This window comes from Stegostoma tigrinum, chromosome 3 (genome assembly GCF_030684315.1).
Source record: "Stegostoma tigrinum isolate sSteTig4 chromosome 3, sSteTig4.hap1, whole genome shotgun sequence".
In the NCBI taxonomy this organism is placed as follows: domain Eukaryota; kingdom Metazoa; phylum Chordata; class Chondrichthyes; order Orectolobiformes; family Stegostomatidae; genus Stegostoma; species Stegostoma tigrinum.
The window spans coordinates 104,408,722-104,422,660 of NC_081356.1; the positions used below are offsets into that span (position 1 = coordinate 104,408,722).

The 13,939-nt window shown below is 42.5% G+C and overlaps 1 protein-coding gene across 2 annotated transcripts in view; it reads left to right on the forward strand.

Moving 5' to 3' along the window:
- The first annotated feature begins 2,209 nt into the window (after positions 1 to 2,209).
- The window catches only part of hexb (hexosaminidase B (beta polypeptide)), a 43,256-nt gene continuing 31,526 nt past the window's right edge, over positions 2,210 to 13,939 (forward strand). For both annotated transcript variants that reach the window (XM_048527308.2, XM_048527309.2), the window contains exons 1-4: positions 2,210 to 2,700; positions 5,038 to 5,103; positions 8,047 to 8,093; positions 13,687 to 13,797. In XM_048527308.2, coding sequence (XP_048383265.2) covers positions 2,277 to 2,700; positions 5,038 to 5,103; positions 8,047 to 8,093; positions 13,687 to 13,797 — 648 coding nt within the window. In that variant the 5' untranslated portion in view covers positions 2,210 to 2,276. The remainder of the gene's footprint in view (positions 2,701 to 5,037; positions 5,104 to 8,046; positions 8,094 to 13,686; positions 13,798 to 13,939) is intronic.

Genomic DNA, 13,939 nt, shown 5'->3' on the forward strand with positions numbered 1-13,939 from the left:
GCAGAGTATGTGAAAGGATTTTTCCGTTTATCTTCTGTGGCCATTTACATCCTCACAGGGTGGAGTTACAAATGTCCTGATGTAGCAAATTCTTTAGGACCCACATGATATACAAACAGAATCATTTGCATACTGAAACATTATAACTTCACTATTACCTATAAATTAGTTCATAATCTGAAAAACAAATTTACATTTATGCTGGAACAGAACACAAAGATGGATTGGAGTGCATAACTCCAGCTGAAGAATTAACTCAAGCACAAGAAACAGAGTGGCCTCTGTCTCTGCCATTGTTTGTGCAGAATTGTTAGAGTATAGAATTCCATCATGAACTCATATTGAAGCAGAGGCCATAAACTCTTTCAAATGGGAATTATAAATTTATTGAGGAAAAATGTTAAAAAGTATTGGGATCATATCACAGAATCCCTACAGTGCGGAAACAGGCCATTCAGCCCAATAAGTCCACACCGACCCTCTGAAGAGTATCCAACCCAGACCCATCCCTCTACCTTTTTCCCTATAACCCTGCATTTCCTGTGGCTACACACCTAATCTGCACATCCCTGAACACTACGGGCAATTTAGCATGGCCAATCCACCTAGCCACTATCTCTTTGGATTATGTGAGGAAAACGGAGCACGCAGGGGAAACCCAAGCAGACATGGGGAAGACATGCAAACTCCACACAGACAGTCACCTGAGGGTGGAACTGAACCCCAGTCCCTGGTGCTGTGAGGCTGCAGTGCTAACCACTGAGCCACCAGTGGAGTTGAAACAAGGGTAATTTACCAACACGGAGTTAGTTGTGTAGTGACAAAATTGAAAATAAAAAGATGATCACATCCTCTAAATTATTCAAGAAATTTGTTTATGAGTAACATCTTATCCTCATCCAAGCCAATCTGAGCCTTACCCAAGGTAGCAATCTGTTGGCCCAGAATGGAAAGGAACTATGGTGGTGGTGGTGAAGGGTGAGATTGCTCTGCTTGCCATCTTCTCTTCTGTGCTTTGTGTGTACCTGGATGGCACTGGAGAGGGATCAGACCACATGGTATTTTCAGGTACATTAAAAACTTTCCATGGTCAATGGGCAACATACCAGCTGCATCCTGGAATTATTTTCTTTTCCTGAGATGTGGGCATCACTGGTAAAGCCAGCATACCTAACTGCCCTTGAAAAATTAGTGATATGCTAAGCCATTTCAGAGGGCAGACAAGAGTCAACCGTATACCGAAAGGACCTGGACCCACAGGGATGCAAGGTCAGATAAGCACCAGATATCCTTTCCCAAAGAACATTACTGAAATAGACGGTTATTTTCAACAAATGATGTTCAACGGTTACCATTACTGAGACCAGCTTTCAATGCCAGGTTGAATTAATTGAATTCTATTTCAGCCAGGAGTCCTGGTGGAATTTGAACCCATGTCCCACATCATTAGTCTGAACCTCTGGATTATTGTCCATGACATTATGAATATAGCTACAGGTCTTCCCAGAAATATGTTTACACTAACATCATGACTTAATTATTGAATGGACACTTGAGAGTTACAAACTTGCAGGACTACAGCAAATGATGGGGTCGGGAGTGGGACTGCTCTACCAAAAGCTATAATATACTCGATCAACCTTAATAATTACATTATTAGATTCAAAAACAGAAGTTGCTGGAAAAAAGACTCTGCAGGTCTGGCAGCATCTGCAAAGTGAAATCAGAGTTAACGTTTCGGGTCTGGTGACCGTTCCTCAGAACTGAAGAGCAGGTCTGAGATAACAAGGTGTGGAGCTGGATGAACACAGCAGGACAAGCTGCATCAGAGGAGCAGGAAAGCTGACATTTTGGGCCTAGACCCTTCATCAGAAAAATTCCTGCTCTTCTGACGCTCCTTGGCCTGCTGTGTTCATCCAGCACCACACATTGTTATCTCAGATTCTCCAGCAGTTCCTACTATCTCTGAAGAGGTGGTCTTTCGGTTTTCACATCGCAAGAGTGTTTTGTTTGTTTGATTGCCCCTGTGATACTCTAGGGAATTTTATTTTTGATTGCTTTCCGCCGAGTGACACTGGTACAAGGGTGTTTCCGCACCCCTAAGGTGCAGTAATGGGAATGTCCAGGAGTCGGCGCTATGACCCAGCGGACGGTGGCACATTCCCAACGGTTGAAGTTGTTTTTGAATGTGTGTCACGTGAGAGGGGCTGCGCTCACATGACTCTCCGCGGCTGCTTAAAACGGAGCCGAGCCGCGAGTGCTCACTCGGGCTGGATATGGCGGTGCTGCTGATGTTGCGGTCGCAACCGGGACTCCGGTTTCTCCTCGCCGGGTTATTGCTGCTCCTCGGGCGCGGCTCCGCGCTCTCTCCTCAGGACGATAACTCACCGTTCGGGTCCCTCTGGCCCTTACCCCAGAAACTCAATATCGAGGCCGAGCTTTACCGGTTGAGCCCCGCGACTTTTCAGATCGCCCACTCGCCCCAGTCCTCTGCTTCAGTCGGTTGCTCCATCCTGGACAACGCGTTCCGCCGGTATTTCTACTACATCTTCGGCAGCTCGACCGAGAGAGACCAGCTGCTTGCTGCTGGTGGCAGTGGCGGCGGCGGCAACATCGCTGAGTTGAGCCAGCTACAAGTCATTATCACCGCCAGTGACCCTGAGTGTAACCAACACCCCAGCGTCACTACTGTCGAAACCTGTGAGTATTGTTCCGCCGCGCCCACCCACCCCCGGGATTGGAGGGCGGTGACACCCGGAAATGATACCCGAGGACCTGCACGGCGCCCTAGAAATGTAGTTTCCCACTTTAGACACCGTAGGCGTGCTGGACGCTTGAGTCAATGAATGTGGAGCTGGAAAAGCATAGTCTGTCAGACTGCATCCGAGAAGCAGAAAAGTCAGTGTCTCGCACCGAAACCTTTTCCAGGTTTTGACGGTCTTCTCTTTAAAACACCGCCCCCCCCTCCACATTTATAATCCTTTCCTGGGATATGGGTGCCCCTGACAAGCCCATGTTTGTTACCCATCCCTCACTTCGGATGAGCCTTGCTAAGCCATATCAAGGAACACTTGACTGTCGGTTCTGAAGTCACAGGGAATATTTCCTTAATCAAATTTTACCTTTTTGCAGTAGTTAACTATGGTATTGGTTTCAGGTTCATCAATTCAATTGGATTTGAGCCCATGCTCATAGTATGTCAGAGGGATTGAAGATGCAGGTACTATTAAAGACATTTTGTACACTACAGTGAATAGGCCAAGTTTAGAGGGATAGGACTAAACACAGGCAATTGGGATTAGTTTTTGTTTGAGAAATCTGGCATGGACAAGTCATGTTGAAGGGTCTCTTTCCATGCTGTATGACTCTGATTCCACTAAACTGAATTAAAAAGCAAAGTTGCTACAAGCCATCAGAGTGCTGTCTCTAACTAGTTTCACTTGGGCTCCTATGCCTTGGGTGAGAAGTTGAGAGAGGGTCTTTATGGTGGCCCCAACTGCAGTGGGAATTAAACTCTCATTGACATCACTTCACAGCAAACCTATCGGCTGAGCTAACCTTGCTTTCAATTGCCAAAACTAGATTACTACATTACTGCTGCTTGCCCCTACATGCCTTGAAGACAGGCTATGATGCAGCATTACAGCAACTATGTTAAAGGGTTTTATTGTTGGGGGGAGAGAGGGAACCAGTGAATCTGTGCATGGAAAAACACTCCTCCAGTAATGTGCCACCTACCTGTAGTAGGCTCAATGCTTTGAGTGAGACCAAAGAACTAAACCTGCTGATCAAAGTGTGGTGTGAGAAGTTGAGTATGCTGATAATGGTGGTTTTAAAAAAGGCATTGAACTAAAATAGGAGCAGATGGAGGCCACTTCTGTTTTGAGACTGTTCTGCCACTTGTATAACTTGCAGCTGATCACTCCACTCTGTTCCTTCTTTCTCCCCATACCCTTGATGCCTTTGACTGATTAAGTAAATAGAGTAGTTAGGGCTATGTTTTGACCTCAACTGCTTTGTGACAGAATTCTACAGGCTTGCCACTCAGGCAGTTGAAGACAAGAAATGTCTTCACCCAATGTGTATTCTTGCACTGTGACATGTGATACTAGGCTCTGTTATTGGAACACCAGTGATTTTCAAACTCTGAATACAGTCCTATCCAATCCCTCAATGTAGTTCTGCCATCCAGGAATTGAGCAAACCTTCACTGCACATTCTCCATAGTTAGAACATCTTTGAGATAGTAAAACTGCACACATTGTTTCAGGTGTTATCTCACCAAGTTCCTGTACAATTGCCACAAGATATCTCTGCTCATGTACCCTCACTTGTAACAAAGGCTGTGTGAGCTTTCAGCAACCTGTGTACAAAGATGCCCAAATCTTGATGTATCTTTCTCCCCTTGGGGAATTATCTGCCAATAAATTGGCATTTAAATAATTTCCCTTAGCTGGGTTTTTTGCTGTTAGTGTATATAACCTGATGTTTATCCACTAATATGTCATCTACCTTCAATTTGTCCACTCATTCAAATCACATTGAAGCATCTCTGCATCCTGTCCAGTTTGTCCTCCCATCCAGCTTTGCAAACTTGGTGGCATTACATTAGTTATCTCATCTAAATGTATATTGTGAATAGTTGGGGTCCAGATGCTGACTCTGGTGTCCATCTGGTCACTGCCACTTAATACTACTTTGACCATCAGCATTTTTGTCCATGTCAGTACAGTGATGTAATTTTCATGCATTTCTCTAATAGGGGACTTTGTGGAAGTCTTTCTGAAACTTCAAGTAAACAGTCTGATGGTTTCCCCATACCCCTGCTTGTTAACCTTCTAACATCTGGTAGATGTGCACTGTTTGTAAATGCTGCCTATGACCAATCTTGTGGCTTCTGAGAACTGAACTGCAGTTGAATTACAAATGTATTTGGAGTTGCTCAAGAGTCTGTTAACTTGTTGCTTTTTGTCACAATTGTTACTTGGTAGCCTAACTTTTCTGGAATGTGAGGATTTTGTCTTGTGTTTTTTTTAGACGAGATTGATGTTACTCAACCAGTAGCTATTCTGAAATCTGAAAATGTATGGGGTGCACTGCGAGGTGAGTGTTAACAAGATTGGCTTGAACATTATCTTTATGCACTGACAGTCTTGTATTTCAAACTGTCCTATAATACAGAAGAGGCCCACTGCAATAAGAAACTACTATCACTCTCTGCTTTATCCATAGTCTTGAATGTTATGGCATTAAATGCTTATCAATACTTTAAAAGGCAGAGACTACCCTTTCCAGGACACATTCCAGATTTCTACTAACCTCTAATTGAAAATCTTATTCAAAGTCTCTAACTTTCTGCCTTTCATACTTAAAATGTCCTCTTGTATTGACTTTTTTCAACTGAGGGGAAAATCTGCTTTGTACCCATCCTGCCCATGCCCTGTATCTTCACCTCAATCGGGTCCCCTGTCTGCCTTTTCTGTTAAGAAAACAATCTGAGCTTAAGCAGCCTTCTCCCTATAGTTAAACTACTCCATGTGAGGCAAGAGTGTGGAGCTGGATGAACACAGCAGGCCAAGCAGCAGCATTTCCTGTGCACTAGTGGAATCTCATCTATCCTGTATTGACCAGAACTACTGATTGTACTGTGGCTGTCTACAAATCAGACTTGTAAAGCTTCAACAGATCTCCTGGTTAAAATTTGACTAAATCCAAGTGCTCTGGTTGCCTTATTAACCTGTCTTCAGGCATCTGGACAAGCATCCCAAGATCCCTTTGTTTTCCCCTGAACTTCCTGGTGTCTGCAGTTCATAGCCACAGATGTATGGCAAGGAAACCAGTCCATGCTGACTGCTAGTCTAAATAAATCTAGTCTGTCTTCCCAGCATTTGATCCACTTGCTTCTAAACCCTTTCTATCATATACCTAGGCAGATGCCACTTTTTAGAATGTGGTAATTTTACCAACCTCTAATTCCTCTGGCAATTTACTCATACATGCACCACTGTCTGGATACTTGGGTTTCCTCCTTAGTCAAGCTAAGTGGATTGGCCATGCTAAATTGCCCAGTGTTCAGGGATGTGTAGATGTGGGTTATTGAGGAGGAGACCTTGTTGGGCTGAAGGGCCTGTTTCCACACTAGGATCCTGTCAAACTCCTGTGTTCACATCAAAATAATTTAATAATTGATGAAAAGCAGTGGACCCAGCACTGATCCTTGTGGCACACTCTGTCACCACTCAGTACTGCCTCTTGTTACTAGTCCCAACAGCATTACCACATTTTCCAAGATTTAAGTTCCATCTGCAACTGATCTGCCTAACCTATATCCTCCTGTAACCAAAGATTATCTTCTGGCAAGCTTGTTCTTTTGCCCCATGCACCTTTCTATATTGCTCATCATATAATCATGAGCAAAACAAACCCAGCACTAATCTCTATGGTCACTGAACTCCAGCCTCAGTGATTCTTTTGCCACTAAGCCAACTTTAGATTGACAACATCCCACATGGGTAAGTGATAAAGAAGAGACAAAGGCTTTGAAATTAATAAAAATTACATTAACTGCTTGCTGCACCTGGTTTATCACCATCCCCCTTAAATTAGAACCACACTAGCTGCCGTGCAGTCCTCCAGCATTGCCTCTGGCCAGAAAATAATCACATTTGGTGCTAGCCTCTAATTTCCTTGTCTTTTACAGCATCCAGGATGTAAATCAACTGGTTGTGGTCACTTGTCCGCTCAAGCCTGCCAATACCTTCTCATTCCTATCAATATGCTCAAGGACTTGAGTCCCTCTTGCCAAAATGTGTCTAACTCCTTGAGGACCAAATTTGAAGTACTTGTTTAACATCTTAGCAATGTCATCCAGTTCTGTACAGTTTGCTGCCTTGGTCATTAATGGGCACAACTCGTTCCTAGTCTGCATGTATGACACATACCAGTTAAAGTATATTTAGTCCTTCTGTCACCTTGAACATATAATGGATTCTTGTTCCACTAAGGAACACAAGCAACTAAGATTGACAGTACTGTCAAAAAAGACCAGTGACAGTTTGTTGTGGAACTCAAATGGATAATGAAAAATAGCATGAGGCCACTTGGCCTAGTGTCTGTACTGTTCAGCAAATAAATGCACTCAGTGCCGTGAAGTTATTGAGCAAGAGGGTGAAAAGTTGTGATTTTTAAAATAGAAACAATCAACTATTGCACTTATTTGAATGCTTCAATGACCCTGTCTCCTGTACATAACCAGGCAGTGCTTTTCAGACACCTTCCATGCATCATTGGAAAATATTTTGTGCCAGACTTGCTTCTCTTGCAAATCAGTTTAAATCTGCTCCTCATTCTTGATCCTCTTTGGAACAAGAACAGCTTCTCCCTAACTATTCTATCCAGTCCTCTTGTAATTTTTCTGCACCTTTTTTCATACCTCTTGGCTGCCTTTCCTCTACAAAGCATAGTTCCAGTGTCTCCAATGTATTGTCAACTGAAGTTTGCTATCCCTAGAGTCTTGTCAATTCTTTGCTGTCATGCATTCTTTCATATGTTGGCACCCATGTTGTGTATATGTTCCCAATATCCCATTAATATACTAATTGTACACAGTCTTACATTCACTTGTGAATATTTTGCCATCTGACATTATCAACTGAAGCCACAAGAACTGCACATACTGTAAATCAGCAGCAAAAAAAGTTGCTGGGAAAGCTCAGCAAGTCTGACAGCATTGGTGAAGGAAAGAGTTAATGTTTTGGGTCTGGTGACCCTTCCTCAGAACTGTATTTTCAATTGCAGTGCCTAGAGTTTATTAAATTTGTGGCAGTTAAGTGCAAGTGATCTGCATGGTTAACTATATGCCCTCATTCTTTTACTTGGATATAATCCCAGTATTTTAAATTTTCTACTTCTCAGATTTAAACAATCATTTTGGCCAGTGACTTGAGGTTTAGAGGTAGCTTTTGTGGAATAGAGAAACTGATTTTTTTAATCTTTGGAATTTTAAGGTGTATTCATGAGTACTTATGCAATGAACTTTTGTTTCAGGACTAGAGACCTTCAGCCAATTGGTGTATGAGGACCAATATGATACTGTAAGCATTTCAAGAACCTTTGGCTCTGAAAGATCTAAACTGTAGAATAGATTTCCATGGCTCTTGTGTCAATGTTTTATAAATTTTAATAATAACCAATTTTGTGTTGTAACTTTGGTTTCTGACTTTTTAAAAATGAGCTGTAAGTGAGCAATTAAAAGCTTAAACTGATCAGCTTGCATCAATTTGTTACAAGTGTTCAAGTATTTGTATACTGAATGTAAAATTGCAATAGTGTCTTTGTACAAGAGTGCATTCTATTTTTGACCTATGTATTTCCCTGTTTGACTGAAGTTGCTGATGTATGATTCACTTCACTTGTGTAGGATTACTTGCCCACTATTTTAAATGTGAATTGGTTCTAATGATTATGATCAGTAGAAAAATAACACTTTTATAAATTTGCCTGAGTATACTCAACTCTAGCATTGGCCATTTTTTTAGATCTTCCTCAGTTCAGTCAAAAAACCATGTTTGTTAATGTAGGTAGCAACTTAACCCTTTTAAAGTTTGTGTAGCTATGGCATCCTATGCTGCAACACTTAAGCTAGAGGATATGTTTAAAAGGCATGAAGCTGAGTTGTGGTCAGGGATTTGACAAGATTCCACCTAATGTGGGCCACAACCAGCTAGCATTCTTCTTTTTAAATGGAAATGTTTCTTGCACAAGGTTTTAATGGGAGGGGGCAGGAAAGTCTGGCCAAGAATCAGCAAGAGGCTTCTCCTGCATGCATTATGTTGCAGAATCTCACCTCACCTTGTATGCAGTTTGCTATTAAGTAGCAGAAAGAAACTTTATGGTGATGGAGTTTCTGGTCAGGAACTGGTATGTAGTTATTAGTAACATGTTTCTTGCAGGCCCCCAGCATTCCCTAACATGTCAGTTGTGACTGTTCCCACTGGACCTGTCTTGCCACATTTCTCTGGCATTATGACCAACGAATCAGCTGAAGCCAGGCTGACTGTACTACAGGCACTGGCAATGAGCTATAGACACATTGAATCAGTAGCAACTACCAAGCAGCTTGATATGAATTTTTAATAACTTGCTAAAACTGAACATGGCTGTACTTGGACTACATTTGTACCACTGCAAAGTTCTGGTGGCTTTTAAATATACTGGCCTTGGAGGCAGGGCAGAGAAGACTTTGCCTAGGCTGCTTGAATTTAGAGATTTTCTTAGGGCAGTCTAGTCAGTCGTCATCTGTTTATTAAATAGCAAGGTGTGGAGCAGGCCTGTCAGTGTGGGAGAGGCCTCCTTATGCACCTTACTGTTCAGTGGGTTGAATGACCTACATCTATTCCTAACTCCATGGTATTGGGGTGTTAGATTCCCCCCTCAATCAAGAAACCTGATGTTTCCTATCAGGCTCCTCTCCTTCAGCTGAGTAAGGCCTCCCATGGCTGTAGGCAAGAAATGGCTAGAAATACAACAACTCTCAGCTACAGCAGATCAGGTGGCCATGTTCTACTTTTATGTAGATAGCTGGCCTCATTTTGTCCACCTTCAATGCAAGTGTTTGTGAACAATAGGCTTGCCAGTACACTGGATTTCATTCAGGTGTAGATGCTTTAATTCAATCTGTGTAGTTCTGAGTGTCACATCATCGCAGGCCAGACTTCAACAAAAAACCTCCATTCAGTAACTGTCCACAATGGTGATCATCACTACCCACCTCCTAACTGTCTACACAACATACCCTGGATACTGCCATGGTTTGATAATTCCAGATTCCTGTTAATATGTCAAGATCTATAAGTTCTACAACAATAGCTGCTGGTTACTTCAACTCAACCTGAAACTAGGGCATGGACCATTTGATGCCCCCTCTCTTTATTAATGTGACTTTTTAAAGCTGCTCATTCAAGACAGTTTTTGTTCCTGACTTCTTCCCCATATCCCCTCAATCCCTTTAGTGTTTAAAAGCTAAACATTCAATGGTTTAGCTTCCACCATTGTGCAGCCAGGAATTTCAGAACCTCACTTCCCCTGTGAAGGAAGTTCTGACCTACGTTTGCCTACCTTGTGTCTTTTGACATGTGATCATGGTTCTAGAGTGCCAGATCATTAGGAATATCCTTCCTGTGGTTACCCTGTTTAATCTTCTGAATTTCATGGCTGAGATCATCTGTCTATCTCCTCCCTATCTCCCCCCTCCCTCCCTCACCATCGGAGAGATCCAGTCTCCCCTTTCCCAGCACTGGCTCCATAGCCAGACCATTTTTGCTAAGGTCTCAGACACACTGTACAATTGTAGTAAATGTCTCTGCTACTGTAATCCCCTCATGATGTGCAACATTCCATTTGCTGCCTTTACTACCTGCAAGCTTGTTTTTAGTGACTGATGTACAAGGGCACCCAGGTCTCATTGTACCACTCGTTTTCCCCACTTGTTGTCATTCTGATGATCTGTCTTCCTGTGTTTCTTATCCTAATCTGCAAAGCATATGCTTAAAACATACTGAAGCATCTCTGCATCTACCTCACAGTTCACCCTTACAGCCCACTTGTCTGTTGTGTGCAAACTTGGAAACTTTACATCAAGTTCTGTCATCTAATCATTTAATATATTTCAGTGACTGGCTTGATCTTACAACACCCTGCTTGTCATGTGGAGTGTTGAAATGCAGGGGAAGACCTGTATGTAGAATCAAAGAATTGTAGAGCATGGAAACAGACCTTTTGGTCCACTTCCTCAATGCTGACCAGATATCCTAAACTAATCTAGTCCTGTTTTCCAGCATTTGGCCTGTATCCCTTTTAAACCCTTAGTATACCCATGCAGATGTGTTGTAACGGTACAGCCTTCACTGCCTCTGGCAGCTCATCCCATAAACACACACTCTCTGCCTGGAGAAGCTGCCCCTGGGATCCCTTTCAAATCTTTTCCCCCTCTTAAACCTATGCGCTCTAGTTTTCAATTTTCTTCCCCACCAAAGGCAAAATACCTTGTCTATTGTCCTATCCATGCCCCTCATGATTTTATAAACCTCTAAGGTCACCCCTCAGCTTTCAACACTCCAGGGACCATGGCCCCAGCCAATTCAACCTGTTCAACTATCCTGACTACCTGGGATTCCACTTGCAAGGAACTGTGAATCTGCATTCCAAGGTCTTTGTTCAGCAACACTGCCCAGGACATTTCTGTTAAGTGTGCAAGTCCTGCCCTGATTTGCCTTTCCAAAACAATGTCAAATTTATCTGAATTAAACTCCATTTGTCATTCTTTGGCCTATCTGATCAAGGTCCCATTATACTTTGAGGTAACCTTGGCTGTCCACTACACCACTAATTTTGGTGTCATTTGCAAACTTACTAACCATATTAACTTACTAACCATATTGCCCCTTGTTCACATCCCAAATCATTTATGTAAATGGTGAAAAGCAGCAGACCCAACACTGATCCTTGTAGTACACCACTGGCCACGGGCCTCCGGTCTGAAAAGCAACCTTCATCCTCTGCCTCCTATCTTTTTGAGCCAGTTCTGTATACAAATGGCTAGTTTTTCATGTATTCTGTGATCTAACCTTACTAACAAGTGTACCACGCAGAACCTAGTCAAACACCTTACCGAAGTCCATATAGGTCACATCCACTGCTCTTCCTTCATGAATCCTTTTTTACTTCCAACAAAACTTCAATCAAGTTACTGAGATGCAATGTGCTACGTACAAACCCATGTTGACTATCCCTAATCAGCCCCTGCCTTTCCAAATATGTGGAAATCCTGTCTCTCCACATCCCTTCCAATGACTTGCCCAACACTGCTATCAGGCTCACTGGTCTATAGTTCCCTGACTTTCTTGCCACCTTTCTAAATAGTGGCACCATATTAGCCAACTTCCAGTCTTCCGATAGCCACAGGTGAGGTGTCAGTTATACAGATATCTCAGGAAGAGGCCCAGCAATCACTTCCTAGCTGTCAAAGTTCTAAGGTAAACATGACGCAATTGTCCACCTTCAAAATTCTTGAAACATTTGTGGCTTGGGTTATGGGTGAGGTTGTAGACTTGCTCTCCAAGCCGTCGTGTTTGACTGCAGATGTTTTGTCACCCTGCTCGATAACATGGCCAGTGTGCCTACAGTGAAGTGTTTGTATTCTGTCTCGTTTGCTATTTATAGGCCTGTTTGCTGAGGTAGCTAGCATCACTTCCAATTTTGTTTTAGTGGTTTGTATATTGGGTCCAGTTCAATGTGTTTATTGGTGGCGTTCTGGTTGGAATGCCAGGCCACCAGGAATTCACTGGCATATCTGTTTGGCTTGTGCTATTATGGATGTTATCCCAGTCGAATTTGTCTCTCGTGTTTTCACCTTTTTGTGTTTATTACTACTTTGTTCCCTGTCTGCCAACCAATTCTTTATCCCTATCTTTACGCCACCCCAAATGAGCTCATTTGGCTCACTCAGCTGCTTTGCAATGCAGAGTAATGCTGACATCATGGATTCAATTCCCACACTTGCTGAGGTTACTGTAATGGTCCTTATTTCTAACCTCCTCCCTTCCCTAAGGCATAGTGATCCTCCAGTTAAACTACAATGAGACGTTCCTCCAATGGGGTAGCACCCCTATTATGGTAACTTTACATTTTACTGCCTCCAATCCCACGAGCTTTAATTTTATGTGCTAACCTCCTATGTGGGACCTCGTTGAAAGTTGAAGTAGACCACATCCACTGCTTTTCCCCCTTGTCAACTCTTCTTAAAGTTTCAAAACACCATCATCAATCCCTTAACTAAGCAGTGTGTAGCTACATTACAGCCAGTTCTGCCATGAGAACCATCAGAGGCTTACTGAAGGTGAAATTTCAATGCTTATATCAACCTGGGAGGGCCTTGACATACACTGCAGACAATGTGCCTCCTGCTTCCATGCTGTGTTCTGCACAACTGGAGGAGGCCAAGGGGAGAAATAGTAGGTGCTGAGGAACTGGGAGTCGCATCAGTCTTCTAAAGAGGAAGATGAGACTTTTTCAGCAGTGGGATGCAGTGTATTGTCAGGTGTTAAGTTGCACCTCATCTATTACCCAATAGATGAGCTGGGTAAAGCAGTCGTTCATTTGACTAAATTTGTTTAAAAGTCAAGTAGTACTTATTTGAAGCAAATGCAACATTCTTGGTTTTCATAGCGTTTTTCTTGAAAAACAAACACAATCAACTATTTGAAGGGTGGGGGGCCTACATTTTTCATTTTAGGACTAAAAACAGAAATAGAAGTTGGGCTGTTACAATTGGTATACCCAGAAAAGTTCTGCAATTTAAATCCAGTGTTGCATCCCAGTGGGCTGGGTGGTATGACTTTTTGGAAGCAATAATAGAATTTGACATTTGAAAAGGACCAAGAACGTGGCTTCCTGACTAAAAAGCATCTAGTTAAGCTGCAGTGATAAGAGCAGCAGAATTGGGAAAAGGAACAGACTCACCCCACCCCAGTTCAGGACTGATAATCAGATTATGGATAGTGCTCAAACTCCTACATGTAAAAGCTCCTGAAATTATTTTGAATATGTTTTCATTGAGTGTGTTGGGGCTTCTTCAACTGAAACATCTGTACTAATTAATCCACTTAAAATACATTTATGCTCTTTCAGCTTCTTATTAATAAAACTCAGATTCTGGATTCTCCAAGATTTGCTCATAGAGGGATTTTACTTGATACATCTCGGCACTATTTGCCTCTTAAAGTAATTCTTGAAACCTTGGTAAGTACCTGTAGTGAATGTTAGTAAACTCCTCTATGCGATTTATAATTCACTGTTCTAAAACTGGGAAATTGCCTTTGAAACTAAGGGAGAAATAACCCGAACTTTAGCTGCAAATTGGGAATGTTCAAAATAAGCAGGA